The 17,802-nt window shown below is 40.8% G+C and overlaps 1 protein-coding gene across 1 annotated transcript in view; it reads left to right on the forward strand.

Annotated features, from left to right (window-relative positions):
* Positions 1–17,802, forward strand: part of NPC1 (NPC intracellular cholesterol transporter 1) — a 53,876-nt gene that overhangs the window by 33,149 nt on the left and 2,925 nt on the right. Inside the window, exons 11-24 of the mRNA XM_084849694.1 lie at positions 337–439; positions 1,025–1,214; positions 2,419–2,601; positions 2,889–3,003; positions 3,655–3,782; positions 3,866–4,006; positions 4,814–4,903; positions 5,102–5,292; positions 6,563–6,678; positions 8,568–8,697; positions 10,022–10,222; positions 12,641–12,872; positions 17,048–17,161; positions 17,425–17,587. Of these exons, the coding sequence (XP_084705820.1) occupies positions 337–439; positions 1,025–1,214; positions 2,419–2,601; positions 2,889–3,003; positions 3,655–3,782; positions 3,866–4,006; positions 4,814–4,903; positions 5,102–5,292; positions 6,563–6,678; positions 8,568–8,697; positions 10,022–10,222; positions 12,641–12,872; positions 17,048–17,161; positions 17,425–17,587 (2,097 nt within the window). The remainder of the gene's footprint in view (positions 1–336; positions 440–1,024; positions 1,215–2,418; positions 2,602–2,888; positions 3,004–3,654; positions 3,783–3,865; positions 4,007–4,813; positions 4,904–5,101; positions 5,293–6,562; positions 6,679–8,567; positions 8,698–10,021; positions 10,223–12,640; positions 12,873–17,047; positions 17,162–17,424; positions 17,588–17,802) is intronic.

Raw genomic sequence — 17,802 nt, forward strand, 5'->3', positions numbered from 1 at the left:
CAGTGCTGCATTCTATAGGTGGTGGGGACAAGCAGAGGGAAGGCAAGTAGTTTGGCCCCAAATGTCTTGAGGTAGGTTTCACTGAAATCATTTGGACATATATCTGCACAAAATAGATCTAGGTTAGCACTCATGACACTTCTTTTGGTAATAAATGAAACTGTTCGCATCCAGTAAGACAGCTCCTTGGAATGGACGTGCGGTGAGCTTTAAAACAATCTGCTTAGGAGAGAGAACTTGCATATTGAGAAGATGCCTTTAGAGGCATTTGGAAAAGTATCTTGTGTGTTTCTTAAAGTAGTTCCTTATGTATTTTCTCCTTTTCTTAATGCACAGCTGAAAATTACAATAATGCTACAGCTCTTGTGATCACGTTTCCTGTCAAGAATTACTACAATGACACAGACAAACTGATGAAAGCTCTGGCTTGGGAACAGGAGTAAGTCTTTCTAATTGAGGCTTAACTGAATCCGTGTAAACTCCTCATATTGGAGATGAGCAGGTTTCCTACCCAAGATAATTTAAAATAGTAAGAAAGATCAACTTCACAGTGTTTAAACCCCAAAAAAGTCATGCAGTGATTTCATTACATTTTCACATAAAGTTATTCGTGTTATTCAGAAATTGCCTTGTTAGACAAAATGCTAGTTCTTTATCTGACATATATAACTTTTTAGTTCCTCCAACATGGAAACTGTCCTACAAAAACACTTCTCCATACAAATATAACAGGTTAAATTCACTATCAGAAGATTTCACAACATTGTTTTAAAGCATGAATTGGGCCGAAGGTTAGAATTCTAAAGATGATGTTAATTTGGAACATCTGGAAAGCATTTTGTCTAAAACATTAAAATGCAGAATATTGTGTCCCAGCCAATGTATTTTTTCACGAAACAATGCAACACAGGGTGCAACTAACATTTAAAAAGTGGAAAGAACTTTGAACAGGGTATGCCTGAGTAATTGTTAAGAGATTTGTCCGGCTTTCTAAGAAACCACTGACGTCTTGTCTGGCTTTCAGGTTCATCAATTTTGTGAAAAACTATGACAACCCGAATTTAACGATTTCCTTCTCTGCTGAACGTAGTATTGAAGATGAAATAAATCGGGAAAGCAACAGTGATGTCAGGACTGTTGTAATAAGCTATGTAGTCATGTTTGTGTATATCTCCATAGCTCTGGGTCACATCAGAAGTGCTGCTAGATTCTTGGTATGCATCTTTATCATTGTGGAAAAGCAATTTTATAGCAATTTTTTAAAAGGACTGAAGTATTTTTTAACAGATTCAACTAATAGTTTAGCTCTTCTACATATGTTGGAATCTTTTTTTCCTTGTCTTAAGTTTTTACTTCTATTTGGGGAAGAAGTTGAAATATCCATGCCATTCATTTCATCCCATTTCTTTCTTTAAATAATTATACAGATACCTTACATCAAGGTATCTTAACGCTCTTCTTATAAATTGGCTGCTGATGTACTTGTTTCCCATTGGATGTACGTTCCTTCTCAGTTCAAAGTACTAAAAATGCAAGTTTGTGTTCAGTTTCAGAATAACTCTTTCCCTGATCCAGCAGAGAAGATCTGTATCCCTTGCTGGATTAGGAAGTGTCTGAATGCAGAAATGAGCTTTTTATACATCAGTGGTTTTGGTTATGGTCTGTGTTGATGTTTTATTATGTTTTGGTATTTTATTGGAAGTTGGTTTTAGCTATTTTATATTTTGTATGTTTTAATAATTTTATTGTAAGTTTCCTTGGGTCTTTTTAAAGAGATAGGTGACTTAGAAATTCAATAAATAAATAGATCAAGCATGGGTGTAAATTGAAATTTACATCAGAGCACTGGTCTTGCCTTGACAGCACTATGTTGCTTTCATTGGGATAGCCATCCATATCCTGGTGCAGATAGTAAAGTGCCAGTTGCTCTTCTTATGCAGAATTAGAACTGGATTGGGGCAGCAAGTTGTAGTTTTATTCTGCAGTTACACTTGAAAAACATTTTTCATAACCCTCAGAAGGAGAGCTCTTGATAGTGTCATACGGTCATGAGGCTCACTGCAGGATCATTAGTAATAGAGCATTGCAGCACCTGCCCTTTGGAATGTGCTCCCAGCTGGTATCAGGCAGGCATCTACAGTTTTGACTTTTAGATGTCTCCTTAAGGATGTTCTCTTTATGCAGGCTTTCCCTGAGGCGTATCCCAGCCACTTACAGTTTTATACCTGATCAGTAGAATGATAATTTTATTGTCATTTTTTATTGTTATCTTTAGTATTGACATTGTTATTATGTTCACCACTTTGATAATTTTGTTGGGAAGTAGTATATACATTTGTGAAGTAAATCAATAAATAAACATGGATAAGTGTTATATTAAATACAATTAATGTTGTGTTTTGTATCTTCATTTGCTAGGTGGACTCAAAAGTTTCCTTGGGCATTGCAGGCATCCTGATTGTACTGAGTTCAGTTGCATGTTCTCTTGGTATCTTCAGCTATTTTGGAGTCTCCATAACACTGGTTGTTATTGAAGTCATTCCATTTTTGGTGCTGGCTGTTGGAGTAGACAACATATTCATTATTGTTCAGACATTTCAGGTATTTTTGTGATTTTTAGAGTATATGATGAATTGGTTTCAAGTATACTTTGCATATGAATGACCACATTAGGTGAGGTCAGCAGCCCAGTATTCTTTCTCTGGTTTGTGCTCACATAAGCAGCTGCCTTATTTTGGATTCTTGCAATATTTTTAAAGGAGAAGATTTAGGACTCCTTGTACTTTCTTCACAGCATTAAATGTATTTTGAATAAGGATGTTTGCATCATAGATCTGAGAAGGACTGTTGTGTAGTTCTAATTCCTAACAAGTGAATTACCATTTCAGAGAGATGAACGCCTTCAAGGCGAAACCCTAGATAAGCAAATTGGTCGAATCCTTGGAGATGTGGCTCCCAGCATGTTCCTTTCATCACTTTCAGAGACAGTGGCTTTCTTCTTGGGTAAGAATTCCTAATTTTTCTACACTTGGGCTTTTGGTATATGTTGTGTTCTGTTCACTTCCTTCATGTGCAATGTTCAGAAAAATGAAAATACTTCATGTTGCAAATGCATTTTCTGTTTAATTAGCATATTCTGCTTACTAAGGCATTATTTCTAACCCCTTGAAATGGGCTCACCCCCTCAAAGAGGTAAGGTGTGGTGGGCTAAATAACACACAAGATGCATATTAGATAGATTGTTCCTAAAAACAAATTGTGAAGATTTTGATATGGTGGAGAGCCATAGTTCTTTATCTTAGCCTGTAGTTGTTTGCTCACAGTGTGCTAAATTCTAGCCAGTAATAATTACCTTATACTAAAAGTAGTGCCGCCAAGAAGGGAGAATAAGGGCTATCCTGTGGCATGAAATGGTAGAACAGTTTTATTCTGTTGTGAAACTGTAACATTCACTTAAACATTCACTTAAACTGAAAACACTTAAACACGTTGCGTACAGTACTGAAGCATCCTTCTGTCATCCGTATATGGAAGGAAGGCTCTAACATGCTTTCTTAATTGACAACCAGGGTGTGGCATAAACTTTACATAATCTTCTGTCTAAATGTAGCGAGAGTGTGTGACATTCTTCTGTTTCTTCCTCTCTTCTTTTAGGGAGTTTGTCTACTATGCCTGCTGTTCGTACTTTCTCCCTCTTTGCTGCAGTGGCTGTATTAATTGACTTTCTCCTTCAAATTACCTGCTTCGTAAGCCTGTTGGGTTTGGACATCAAGCGTCAAGAAGTAAGTCTATTATAATCTCTTGACATTGATTTTGAGCCATTACTACTTTGGGATCACATACATTTTGGCATTATGTTTTCCAGAAAAATCGATGCGACATCCTGTGTTGTATCAAAGGTGGTGAAGAAATCAGTACCGTACAGCACTCTGAAAGTGTGTTGTTTCTGTTCTTCAAAAACATATATTCCCCATTTCTTCTAAAGGATTGGATGAGACCAATTGTGGTATGTATACCATCATGTTTGAGAGTGACTAAAAGTATTGTTTCTGCTTTTAAAAAAATTACCTACATGCAAACGAGATATTAATTTAAATGCAACATTTAAATCTCTTAATTTCTGTTATACTCAGTGTCACTTTCTTGCTAAGCAGGTTTCTGAATGGTTAAGTTGTTTAGTAGCCTGAAAGAGTCAACAGTGCTCAGTAAACTCTTTGGACTCAAATTTTCATATGAAAGCTTTAGGGAGAAATCCTTTGGCCACTAGTCACTGTCTGGAAGACCATAGGATTTTTCATTTTCTGGGAACTGAGGTCGGAGCCAGGGCTCTGACTTCAGTTCCCAGAAACCATGCTCCCTGCCCCCTCAGTGCTGCTATGTCTCTGCACTCGGAAATGGAGCGCGGAGATGGGGAAGCAGGGAGGGGAGTAGACCACGGAAGGCGCATTACGCAGGTTCATATGCGCCATACAGCCTCCTTCCCCTCCCTGAAGTTGCGGCTAGACAGCCAAAATCGACTATCTAGTCAAAAATGCAAGGCAGCTACAGCATGGAGGCAAGGTTCAGTTCCGTGCTATGGCTGCCTGCATTGGATACTTTGGCAGCCTCTGACTTTGGAGGCTGCTGACTATCTCAAAAGGATTGCACCCTTAATTGTTGGCACCACATTGCCAATGCATGTCATGCTTTAATTCTTGAATTTGAATGCTTAATGTGCTGGAGGATTAACAAGCTATATTTTCCAACAATACTGAGTGAGTGCAAAGTCCTTTGAAATTGTAAATGCAAGCTTTTTCTCTACTATTTTTTTCAGATATCCATATTTGTGGGTGTATTATCATTCAGCATAGCAGTTGTCAACAAAATAGAGATTGGCCTGGACCAGAGGTTATCGATGCCAGATGTAAGTGTCTGTTGTGTGTCTTCCCCCTCCTCTTTTTCTAAGGAAAAATTTATAACAAACATATTGAGAAGTACCATCATTATCCTCCGATATACATACATATATGTGTGTGTGTGTGTGTTAGGGAGGAGTAAAGGAACCAATATGTTTAGGGGTAACTACATATTTTTCTTTTCCTCTTTTTAAATGTTTTATAAGGACTCATATGTGATGGACTACTTCAACTCTCTCAGCAAGTACTTGCATGCAGGTCCCCCAGTATACTTTGTGCTAGAAGAAGGACATAACTATACTACATTAGATGGGCAAAATATAGTGTGTGGTGGAACGGGATGTGACAACAACTCCCTAGTGCAACAAATATTTGATGCAGCAGAGATTAGCAGCTAGTAAGTGCTCAGTTTTTTCATCATAAAATCTCTCTAGCAAATAACAAACATCTACCAGAATAGAAGCAAACTCTTGTTTAAACCTGATTTCCACATTGGATTTGGGGTACAATTTGTCACATGCTTCTGCAGCGCAATTGCTATTAGTTCTTAATGAACCTGCATGGAATTCCCAGGTGCATCTCTCCATCAGGAATACCTGGAGTTAAACTTCTGCAGTATTTGATATGTTATACCCAGCAATTACTAAAAACATTAGATTATTCTTCCTAAACCATTGGCATTGATGTGGCTGTTTGAAATATTTGTAAAACTTGTTTAACAAACCTGAAACATTTCATACTCCATGTACTCCTCAACAACTATGGACCTGATTGCTCTGTTGTATTTCATCTCCCCTGTCCCCTTTTCAGTTTGTCAAGAACAAAACATTTCACTTACTAAGCTATCAGGAGTCCAATTTACCCCTGTTGAAATCAATGGGAAAGTGAAACTACCAAGGGCCTAAGCTAGTTGGGGTTAATTTTATCCCCTACACCTTCTTAAAATAGGGTAAGACAAGTAACTTAGCATTTTGCCTGTGTCAGAACTTCTATTTTTCTGTAGGTATACCATTTCAGGAACATTGGAGTACATTTTTTCTGTTTTTATTTCTTTTTTTCTGTACATTTCTGGATAACACTGCACCCACCCCTGCGTGCACAAAGGTATTACAAAGCACTTCAAGGGTTCATTGGACTTACGGAGTAAATTTTACCCTAGGGGATTAATTATGCTCCAGGTTGGCTTTAATGTGACACAGAAATTAACACTTTCGTGGTGGAAACTTGCAACACTAATTTCTTATTTGTAGTGTTCTTTCTTGGGGGGTGGGGGAACCCTCATAGGTTACTAGGGTACATTGGATCCCTTCCATTATTTCCTAAGAAATAAACCATGGTTTGTTAGCGTGACCATGTTCACACATCACGACAACCCAGAATTCAACAACCCATCAGTTAAATAAACCATGGGTTTGTGTTCATGTGTGACATTTTGCTGTAAAATACTCATTATGTTATCTTTAATTCAGAAAGGAGTCCTAGATTTCCCAATGGCTGTTTGACAAGATGAGATAAAATATAGAGTATTTCTACTTCCAGTCTAGAAAAACAGTTGATAGTCCTCCAGACTATGTTGTGCAAACTTAACACTTCTGCGGAAAATGACCTGTTTTGGATGCATGTTGACAGTGTTTGGCTAAAGATGATGGCGTCTGTTCTTATTGTAGCACAAGAATTGGCTATGCTCCTTCTTCTTGGATTGATGACTATTTTGACTGGGTCAAACCACAGTCTTCCTGTTGCAGGATCTATAACACCACTGAACAATTCTGCAATGCTTCAGGTACCGTTGGCTTGCTTTTGTATGCTCCCCAGAAATACCTCTTAATTAAAATACACATGTTTCTATGAGGGATACTGAATATTATTTGTTGCTGGTCATGGGGTGAAGAGTATGTTTTAAAAGCCCTAATTCTGGATTTGGTAGCAGGTGGTGTTTTCACATCTGTTTATTAGTATCAGTATTTATACACACACACACTATGGCCAGGGTGGTTTACAAAAAGAATAAACAATTAAAATGTAAATATAAACAAGCCAAAATTATAAAATCAGCATAAAATCTAGAGCAAACTTCCTCTGAAAACAAGGCTGCATATTACCCAAGTCAAAAGAAATAGTATCCACCTATTTCTTGCTTTATAATCTGCTCCTGTGATACTGCCAAATGAGTGTCTGGCAGTGATGCACTGAGGATTGGCTGCATACTAACATTATTTGTGAACTTCAATAGGCAAGGATCCAACCATCTGGCAGCCCACTAAGAAGAACTCTTCGGGCAAATGTAGCTAATAGTATTGTGTTGAGAATCCATATTACACATTAAACATTGGTCTGACAGCCTCATGGAGGGAGCTTCTCCGCCTTGCTTTCAACACTCTGCACAAACAGCTGACAAAAGAGTTATTTGGGTGCAATGACTGCCAGTACTACACAGGAAGCTGCTTTGTATGGAGTACCTGCCATGTGAAGCAGTTCCATGCAGCTTATTTTGAAGCAGCCGACTCATGACTGTGCACATGCAAATGAGACCAGCATTTGGATAATATCAGTAATTTTAACCTGATTAGTGGAGTTGTGACATCCAGTATGACGGAGGCATACTGCTGTATAGTTTTTGAGGCAAGGGAAATTATATTTAACTGTTACAATGTATAGTTTTGTAGCTGTCACTTTGGGCATTGGGATGCCTGGTTTTCCAACAGTATAAATTCTGTAAATGACTTTAGTTATCTTCTTAGTTGGATGTAGTCTGCATTGCTCTTCGATAATCCAGTGTTGAATGCAAAATATGGAAATTAGTAATGCTGGTATTGTTTGTTTTTTAAAATTACATTTGTATCTTGCCGTTCTTCCAAGGAGTTTAGGGCAGTATACATGGTGTGTTTTTATACATACGTTGCCTCTCTCCCCTCCCTATTTTATCTCTGCAATAACCCTGTGAGGGTAGGATAGGTTTTAGAGTGTGTGACTGGCCCAATGAGCGTCATGCCTGTGTGGGGATTTGAACCTATAAAGGCCCTATGCCACAATGGCTTGGTTTTGTTACTGTTTGTTTACTACACTTCGTTTCCTTTGGAAAAACTCATAGCACCTAATACTAGACTTTTAAGCAGACTCCCATCAAGACCCTAACCAGGCTTAGACTTGCCTAGACATGATGTGACGTATGCTCTCCAGTCATACTAGACAAGCAGAGAAGTCTCTTCTATAATGAGAAATAACTTCCATTTAGAATAGTTAAGACAGTAAACACTTGTGCACAGTATCAGACTTCCTAGTTTGTACCATCTTCGTTTAAATTGTACGTTGATCAGTCTTAGGCTGCGATCCTAGACACACTTACCTGAGAGTAAATCCTGTTGAAATCACTGGAACTTACTACTGAGTGGACATGCATAGTGCTATGCTGTATAAACATTATGAATGGAATTTAGTGACTGTTGCTGCTGAAAAATGTTTACTGAGCCAAGTTAATGTGTGTCTACAGTTCAGTAGTTTCTTGGGTGTTTTTGGCACAGAATGCTGGGACTCTTCAATAAGCATTTTAGTTCCAAGCTGAAAATGTTTTATTTTAGATTGTGAAGTATTGTAACAGAAACAAGTAGTTTTTTTATGCATGTATGGTAGCCAGTTAACAAACTTGAATACTTTCCAACAATGTGTATGCAGTTCTCAATTCATCCTGTGTGCGTTGCCGGCCATTGACTCCAGAAGGGAAGCAGAGACCTCAGGGTGAAGACTTCATGAAATTTCTCCCAATGTTCCTCTCTGACAACCCTAATCCAAAATGTGGCAAAGGGTATGTATCGCTGCTGGAGCACTTAACTTAAATACATTTTCCTTAAAAGTAATTCTGACAAATACTGCACTCATGAAGTCATTATTCATTTCAAGTCACTATGCTTTTTAAAGCATTTAAAATGTGTTTGCTATTCTGGAACTATGTAGTAATGTACTAGGATAAATAGTACACTTTGTTGTTGTTCAGTCATTAAGTCGCGTCCGACTCTTTGTGACCCCATGGACCATAGCACGCCAGGCCTTCCTGTCCTCTGTTCTCTCCTGGAGTATGCTTACCATTCTATATTTTCCTTCTATGTACTGTGAACTTTATTATTATGTTTACTAATGTATGAAATGGCTTTTAGATTAAGTTCATATATGCAGTTCAAAATTAATTATCTGCTCTTTGGTCAGCTCAGCAAACAGCTTTCTGTAGTTATGCATTCCCAGCACTGAAAACCTTGTAACCTGGCTGTTGCACCAGCCTTAGGTGGGCCTCTTGCCCATTCTGCTAAATTATGCATTTGGGCACAATTGTGATAAGTAGTCAGTTTGTTGGTTCTAAAGCAGGGGTGCAGAACTGCTTTCAGCCTGAGGGCTGAATTCCACTTTAGAGAAGCTCTCCGGGGCTGTGTTTCAGTGGTGGGTGGGGCTGAAAGCAAAGGGGGCAGGGCCCCAAATGCCAGCATATTTTAGCTAAAAGTTCTTACTGCCAGTAACGAAGCCTCAGGTGAAGCATTTCAACCTTTTAGAATGGGGGGGGGGTGGAGTATACAAAAGCCAGGAAACTACCTGTGGTTGGCACCAAGGGAAGGAGTCATGGCCTTCTGGGAAACCCACATTGGGACACCCAGAGGGCCAGATTTGACCTCCAGGGCCTGCAGTTGTACAGCCCTGTTCTAAAGGTTCCCTTCCTTCAGGCTTCCTTCCCTCAGAGAAGGGCTTCCCTGTGGATCCAACCCCTTGAGTGCTCGCTTTTTTTCGTTGGGTAAAGAATGTAAGGTGTTAGTTGGCAAGGGCCTGCTGAGGAAGATGACAGAACAACTGGGGTGAAGAGAAGCTCTTGGCTGTCTTCCACCCATGCTACATTTGCCTTGTGCATGTCCTCCTTGATATGTAGGTGAGAACTTCGAACAGCAGAATGACATTAGTTGAGTGACACTTGTTTCTACTCTTGTTAAAATACTGTGTTCCCATAAAGTCCAGACTAGCAAATGTATATATAATAGATTCTATCGTATTTGGTGTACTCTGTCCAGGATTGGGTTTGTAGCATCTTCTGATACGATAGTAGAAGCAAGTTAAGCCTCTTGGTGTGCTGACTGTGCCTTTCTTTACAGAGGACATGCAGCATATGGCTCTGCAGTTAACTTTATAAACAACAACTCTGAAGTTGGAGCTACTTACTTCATGTCTTACCATACAGTGCTAAAAACCTCAGCAGACTTCATTGACGCAATGAAGAAAGCACGGATGATAGCAAACAATATTACTGAATCAATGAGCTCTAAAGAAAAAAACTGTCGCGTATTCCCTTACAGGTATATAGATTACCTTACAGAATGGAACTCCTCTTCCCCCTGGCACTTAGCGGGTAGTGTTCATAGTGTGTTTTTCTCTTTTTGCACTACTTAAAAAAATATGTTCTAAAGGCAGCTCGTGTATAGTAAAATAGTTTTTAAAAACCAGTCAAAAGAAAGCAGTAAAATAAATTCACAGTAACAATTAAAAACCAAACTTCCCATTCATTCCCAAAGGCCTGATGTAAGGAAGTTTTTGTATGGCTTCAAATAGACCAAAGAACAAACCTGTCCAGAACTGAGCCACAGACTGAGGAGTATGTAATTCCAAAATGCAATCCCTAGACAAGTTATCTTCTCCTTTGGTCTCTCTTTGAATTGGGCCTAGAAGCTGACTGTCAGCAGACTGGCTAGTGGAGATATACTGGAATGGGTATAATATGTTCTTGCCAGCCTACACAGATAAACAGAGAGACAGTGGCATTTTGTAGAAGTTGTTTCTAGATGGTTTTCAAAGGCATTCCTAGGGGCCATCTACATGGCACTGCTTTCAACGTTCACTCTGTCGTAACTGCAGCATTCCAGCTGCAAATTAGCTTCTGCTGTGGTACATACGTGATTTACTGTGGGCTTCTCCAGCAGAAAAATCCACTTTGCCCTGACACATGGCCGTTAAAGCGAAGTAAACTGCAGCAGCCATGCTACTCTCCCCTCCACTTATATTTAAATGTGCAGCTGCGCAGCCATGTAAGGGTGAGGGTGCGACACTTCGGGTTTTAGTGGCTGTTTTGTCTTTGAGGGGGTTCTTTTGTGTCTGTCCATTCCTCTTTAGTAAGATTTGATTAGTCTGCTTCTTCGTTACCATGCCAACTGTTTGTACACAATCACAGTGGCAGTACTGCAGCCTCACACCCTCGTGATGGTCCGCACATGCGGTGTGCCCACGTGAGAGGTACGTGCCTACCCATCATTCCAAAATGGATCCCTGTGAGCTTCGGGTGTACCTCTCTGTTACTGCACAGCTGCAAAGGAACAGGGAGGAGTGAAAAGGCATCACAGAGTGACGCAATCACTAAGCAAGCCTCTCCCACACCCACAAACTGCGAAATCAGTTTGAGGAAGGGACAGACAGCTCAGCAACCATGGTAAACCCTCAGCAAGTTAAAAAATCACAGCAAATTGCCTCCAGAAATCCACATTTTCCCTGTGAAAACCATGGTTAGGCTGCAAGGTGGCAACTGCATCGTATGTCCTGAAGGTCCTCAGATCACAGCAGCCCTGGAGTAAATGGCTCATGTAGATGGGGCCCTAGATAGAGGGTTTTCAGAAGCCCAACCTTAGGTGAAAACTGCAAGTTGAATGTTATGAGTAAATGGTAATTACTAGGGACAGTTCAGAAAGCTTTTAATGAAAGATGTCCCTGAGTTAACCCCATTGCTGGATGCCTCCTCACAACAAACCAAGGAAGCTTTTAATGAATTTTTAAAAAAATCCCTTTGGGTCTGTGGGTCTTCCATTTTTAACTTGTGATGGGGACAATTTATCTTTGTATTTTTTATAAAGGTTCACTCCAGTCTTTGAACCACCTCCTTTTTCATGTATAGCCTAGCTAGATATTTTAATAACCTAGGTAGGATAGATAATCCATTACTGTTTAAGATTGCTTTGCTTTAGACACCATGGGCTGCATTCAAAAGGGTCCTTTTGTTCATGGAAGGGCTCCTGTGAATGCAAAGGCCTTCAATTCAGCAGAGCCTCCTTGCCCCTTCTACAAATGGAAGGGCAGTTTTGGATCCAACCCCATTTTTCCTAGCCTTCTGGTACTAGAATGTATCAAGACACAAACTCTAGCTTTTAAAATAGTGGATTCTTTACATATAAGTTAGTGGGAGAAAGTTACACAGTAGAAGTCCAACAAACATGCCCAGATGCATCTATGAGAGAAGGGGTTCATCCAAATTCTAGCCCACTGGCTTATCTTAACCTTATAGTGCTCCTAAAAAGAACAGTCAGAGGCTTGGATGTGACATCAGTTACTAAACTATCCTACATCTTGACTTCCATTTACATGATAAAGGTCCCTAAAGCTATTGTCAAGGCAGTTCAAATAGTGGCTCTGAATGTGCTGCTGTATGAGAGCGCAGTTATAGGTACTCATCACATCGCCCCTGACCTTTTTAATTTAGTCCATAATTCTCTTGAATGGTGAAAGCATCGTAAATACTTTACTTTTCTGTTTGCATCCTGAGTTTTTTCTGCTGCTTTTAATAATGCTTGTAAATGCAAAAGGCTTTAAAAATGTTTAGATTACTCCTATATCTTCTCCGTAACTTCTTGAGAAAGGTGGAAGTGATTTTTTTAAGAGGCTGCCGAGTGCTGAAATGCCGCTTCCATTAATCTGTTAATGTTGCTAATAATGTGTTTCTATTCTCTCCATAGTTTGTTCTACGTTTTTTATGAACAGTATCTGACTATTGTGAATGACACCATCTTTAACCTTGGTATTTCCCTTGGATCAATATTCTTAGTAACAATGGTGCTGCTTGGCTTTGAAATGTGGGCTGCCATTGTTGTTTCCCTCACCATTGCCATGATTCTGGTCAACATGTTTGGAGTGATGTGGCTTTGGGGTATCAGCTTGAATGCTGTTTCATTAGTCAACCTTGTCATGGTAAGTTCACTTGCATTTTCATTCTTATCCGTGCTGTAACATTTGGTGTAAATACAAAATGCATGCACCAGCAATGGGCAACTTGTAGACCAAAACATCTGGAAGGACACAACTCCAATCAGCCATAGACCATGGTGAGGGCTAATGGGAGTTGTAGGGCAAAATATCTGGAAGGCCACAAGCCCACCCATTATACACCCTCAGTACTGTGGTGATTCATACTGTGTTGTTGTTGTTGCTGTTGTTGTTCAGTCATTCAGTCGCGTCCGACTCTTCGTGACCCCATGGACCATAGCACGCCAGGCCTTCCTGTCCTGCGCTCTCTCCCGGAGTGTGCTCAAGTTCATATTCATTGCATCCGTGATGCTATATAGCCATCTCATCCTCTGCCGTCCCCTCCTCCTTTTGCCTTCAGTCTTTCCCAGCATCAGGGTCTTTTCCAGGGAGTTTTCCCTTCGCATTAGGTGGCCAAAATATTTGAGCTTCAGTTTCAGTATCTGTCCTTCCAGTGAGCACTCAGGGTTGATTTCCTTTAGGATGGACTGATCATACTGTGTAACTAATAGCAATTAAGACCAATCAAACTGTCAGTATCTTCATCTGGCTTGAAATATTAGGATGTTATGTAGCCAGCTTAGATAAAACAGACCTTTAAACAATTTTGGATCCTGTAAAATAGCATAAAAAGTAAGCTTTTTCAGTCCATAATTTATTTTTTTTTGGTCTTGTTTTTTTAGTTCAGGTTTAGAATTGCACTACTGAGGCCTTGCAACAAAATATATCCCTGGTCTTACCTTCATGTGCAATTTAAAAAAAAATTGGGGGGGGACACTTTAAAAGTGCAACCAGTTTGTATGTCAGTCAGTGGAGCATGAGGAGTCAGCATGCATTTGAGTGCTGGATTTAGCCTGGTATAAGGGTTGAATGGGCAGTGTAAGTAGGTTTACTTTTGCCGCAGTTTGAAAGGTATGGTGTGTTCCTTACTGGAAAGCCAAACCAGCCTTAGCCCCAGCTCTGACCTGTGATATTAACTGTAAACCACACATGCTCTCTCTCAGCACAGTCCTCCCAACCTGCAATAAAAGATTAGCAAAGACTCTTCGATGTGTCTATTATGTGGCAGTGAGGATGGCAAAAATCTCATTGTATGCCCATCATCTCATCCTCGAAATGTCACCAGCAGAATTGTTCCAAGTGTGAAGAGCCTGTTGGGATCTTGCTCGGGCTCAGAAAAATTGGGATTGGAACCCTCGATCATTTCCTGTAACAAATTTGCTAGGCACTTTGAGGAGAAAGTCGCTTGTATTCGCTCAGAACTTGATGCCACAGTTATCGCGGAGTCTGGGGAGGTGTCCAGTGTTCCATCTGGTTGTGTTTCTTGGGATCAGTTTCAGTTGTTGCAGCCTGATGATGTGGACAAGATACTTGAATCAGTCCATCCCACCACATGTAAGCTTGACCTTTGCCCATCTTCGCTAATACAATCTAGCAGGGGTGGATTGGTTGGTTGGGTCCAGGGGGTGGGAAGTGCTTCATTCTGTCAGGGGGTGGTGCCTCCTGCTTTGAAAGAGGCTGTAGTGCACCCTCTCCTGAAGAGGACCTCCCTGGACCCATAGGTATGTGAGAACTATCACCCCATTGCTAATATTCCCTTTTTGGGCAAGGTGCTTGAGCAGCTTCAGACGTTCTTGGAGGAAACTCATTATTTGGACCTGTTTCAGTCTGGTTTCAGGCCAGGGTACGGCACTGAAATGGTCTTGGTTGCTCTGACTGACGACCTTCTCCGGGTGAAAGATGGGGGAGTGCTACCCTGTTGATCTTCTTGGATCTCTCAGTGGCTTTTGACACTGTTGATCATGGTGTCTTACTGGATCAGCTCTGTGGGATGGGAGTTGGGGGCACTGTGCCACAGTGGTTCCGCTCCCACCTGCAGGGCCGATTCCAGAGTGGTATTGGGGGATTCCTATTCTACCCCCTGGCTATTAAGCTGTGGGGTGCCACTATTCTATCCCCCATGCTGTTCAACATCTATATGAAACCGTTGGGTGAGGTCATTAGGAGTTTTGAGGTGGGGTGTCACCAGTACACTGGTGATACTCAGCTCCATTTCTCCCTGATGTCGGAGTCAGCTGAGGCAGTGAAGATGCTGGACCAGTGCCTGGAGGCTTTAATGGGCTGGATGAGGGCCAATAAACTGAAGCTAAATCCTGCCAAGGTGGAAGCTCTGTGGATTGGTGGTTGCCGAGTCCGGGAATTGGCTAAGCAACCTGTTCTGGACAGGGTTGCACTCCTCCTGAAGGAGCAGGTGCATAGTTTGGGAGTGCTCCTAGATCCATCCCTGTCATGGAGCCCCAGGTAGACTCCGTGGCCTGGAGTATTTGGGGCCAGCTTCAGCTGATCCACCAGCTACGGCCTTTCCTGGAGAGGGATAACCTAGGCATGGTAGTACATGCGCTGGTAACTTCCCAAGTAGACTACTGCAATGCACTTTATGTGGGGCTGCCCTTGAAGATGACTCAGAAGTGGCAGCTAGTGCAACATGCAGACTGCTGACTGGAACATCTTATAAAACTGTAACACCAGTTTTGAAGGGATTGCACTGGCTGCCAATACACTTCCAGGCGGAATTCAAGGTTTTGGTGATGACATTTAAAGCCCTAAGCAGCTTGGAACCTTGATATTTGAGGGAGCGCCTCTCCCTATATATGCCTGCCTGAGGACTGAGTTCTGTTGGAGGGGCCCTCCTCTGTATCCCACCAGTGCGAGACATACACTATGGTGGACGTGGGAGAGGGCCTTCTCTTTTGTGGCACTCCGGTTGTGGAATGCCCTCCCCTTGGAGGCCCGACTGGCGCAGACATTGGTCTCATTTTGGTGCCAAGTAAAAACATGGCTTTTTACCAAAGCCTTTGAGGGCTAAATGCATTCCCTAAAATAGCACACTGTTTTAACTGTTTTATTGTTTGAGATTTTAATTGGTATTAGCTTGTTTAATGGTTTAATATGTTTTTAGCTGTTTAAATTGTTTTATACTGTTTAAATTGATTTTATCTGTATGCCGCCCTGAGATCTTAATGTTACAGGGTGGGATAGAAATGTTTTAAATAAAATAAATAAATAATAAATAGGGGTATAATAGTGAACTACACTGGAGGATTGTTTCCTCTCATCCCAACCTGCAATATGAGTATAAAAGAAATGGATAATAGTGTCGGGCTGTCATAACCCGTTCGTTCAGGCACAGACCCTTGCAATATGAGGACAATGAATTGCATTTCCCTCATAATGTCTAGTAGCAGGACTCTTAAAAGTTTCACCTTAAGAACTGAATTAGAGCAGCATTCCTCTCTTTGGTGCTACCTTTTAGGGGATTGGGGTGGGGTGTAGTGTACATACTGAGGCCCAAACCCAGCTACATTAAACTTTTTGATTTCTCCACTGATTTTTATGGGCAGCTCTCATTTCTGTCCCTAGGGACATTTTAAAAATAATTTCTCAGCATGAACCAGGAAATGACCTATTCAGAGAATGAGAGTTCTCTCTGCCCTTTTTATATTGGTGTATGTCTGCTCTCATTTGCTCTAGAAGGAGAAAAGAGGAGGAGACGAAGCAAACTGCTCTCCTTGTCTTCTCTCAGCTAGCCACGTCTACCTGATGATCGATCGCATTTTGATGTCTCCTGAGGTCCTGCACTTCACTGGCCACTTCAGTCACCCGATTCCGTTCCCTGTTCCCTCATTTTATTTTTCAGTTGATTCAATGCCTGGTGCCTACTGAGTATGCTCAGTCCTCAGTACGCTGTTTGCTGTCTTTTGTTCAGATTTTTTGTACTTCTGCAAACCTTCATTTCCCCAAGCCTACAGATATATCCCTCTTGTATGTCGCTACATAAGGTCTGACACTTGGGGAATAAGTTCAACATTAGTAGGAATGAGGTACTTTAAATAATTGGTTTAAACTGAAGGATGGGCTACAGAAGAAGATATATTGTTCAGCACAGTTCAACTCTATATCCTAAATATATTTGACGTCCTCAATGTCAGTAGAATGTGCATCGAAGTAAAAGTGCTTAGGATTAATGTGTCATATTAATTGCACTTATTAGAACACTCTAGGTTTTATAAAATGTAGCCATCTGTGGCAATAAACTTTTACCTATGTGGTCTTCTTTCCAGAGTTGTGGAATCTCTGTTGAGTTCTGTAGCCATGTGACAAGAGCATTCACAATTAGTACAAAAGCCACCAGGGTTGAGCGTGCAGAAGAAGCACTGTCCCATATGGGGAGCTCTGTAAGTATTACTGTCTGTCCTATTCTGTCATGGCACTGGAAACCATGCCCCAGTGCCCTCCCAATCTCCTACCTGTAGACATTTAAATGCCGATATAGGGTGCATACGGCATGGTGCCCTAAATTTCATCTGAATGAAATAACTATCATAAAAACAAAAGTTTTCAAAAGAACAGTAGCATTATCCTGAGTGAATTCTACAAAAATTCTGTTGTATATCTTTCACTAGACATTGTACTTAACACTTTTTTTAAATGTTGATAGGTTTTCAGTGGCATTACTCTCACAAAATTCGGAGGAATAGTTGTGCTTGCCTTTTCCAAATCCCAAATTTTCCAGATCTTCTACTTCAGGATGTATTTAGCAATGGTGCTACTTGGAGCAACCCACGGATTAATATTTCTTCCTGTCCTACTTAGTTATATAGGTAAGACCCTGCTATTTGATACAGATGAGTAAATTCATCTGAAACTTGATTTCAGTGTTGTATTTGGACATCACACAAACCTGTGGCTTGGCAAGACTGGGCTCACATCCTGTCCCCCCCACCCCCCAACTGAAGTTGAGAGGAAGAGTTTGGAAGCTTTCACTTCTGCTTTTAGTTAACGATGGTTTGTAGTGTTGTCTGGAGCAACCAAGAAT

The sequence above is a fragment of the Heloderma suspectum genome, chromosome 4, assembly GCF_057233095.1.
Source record: "Heloderma suspectum isolate Gila_16-S chromosome 4, 16-S_ref, whole genome shotgun sequence".
In the NCBI taxonomy this organism is placed as follows: Eukaryota; Metazoa; Chordata; class Lepidosauria; order Squamata; family Helodermatidae; genus Heloderma; species Heloderma suspectum.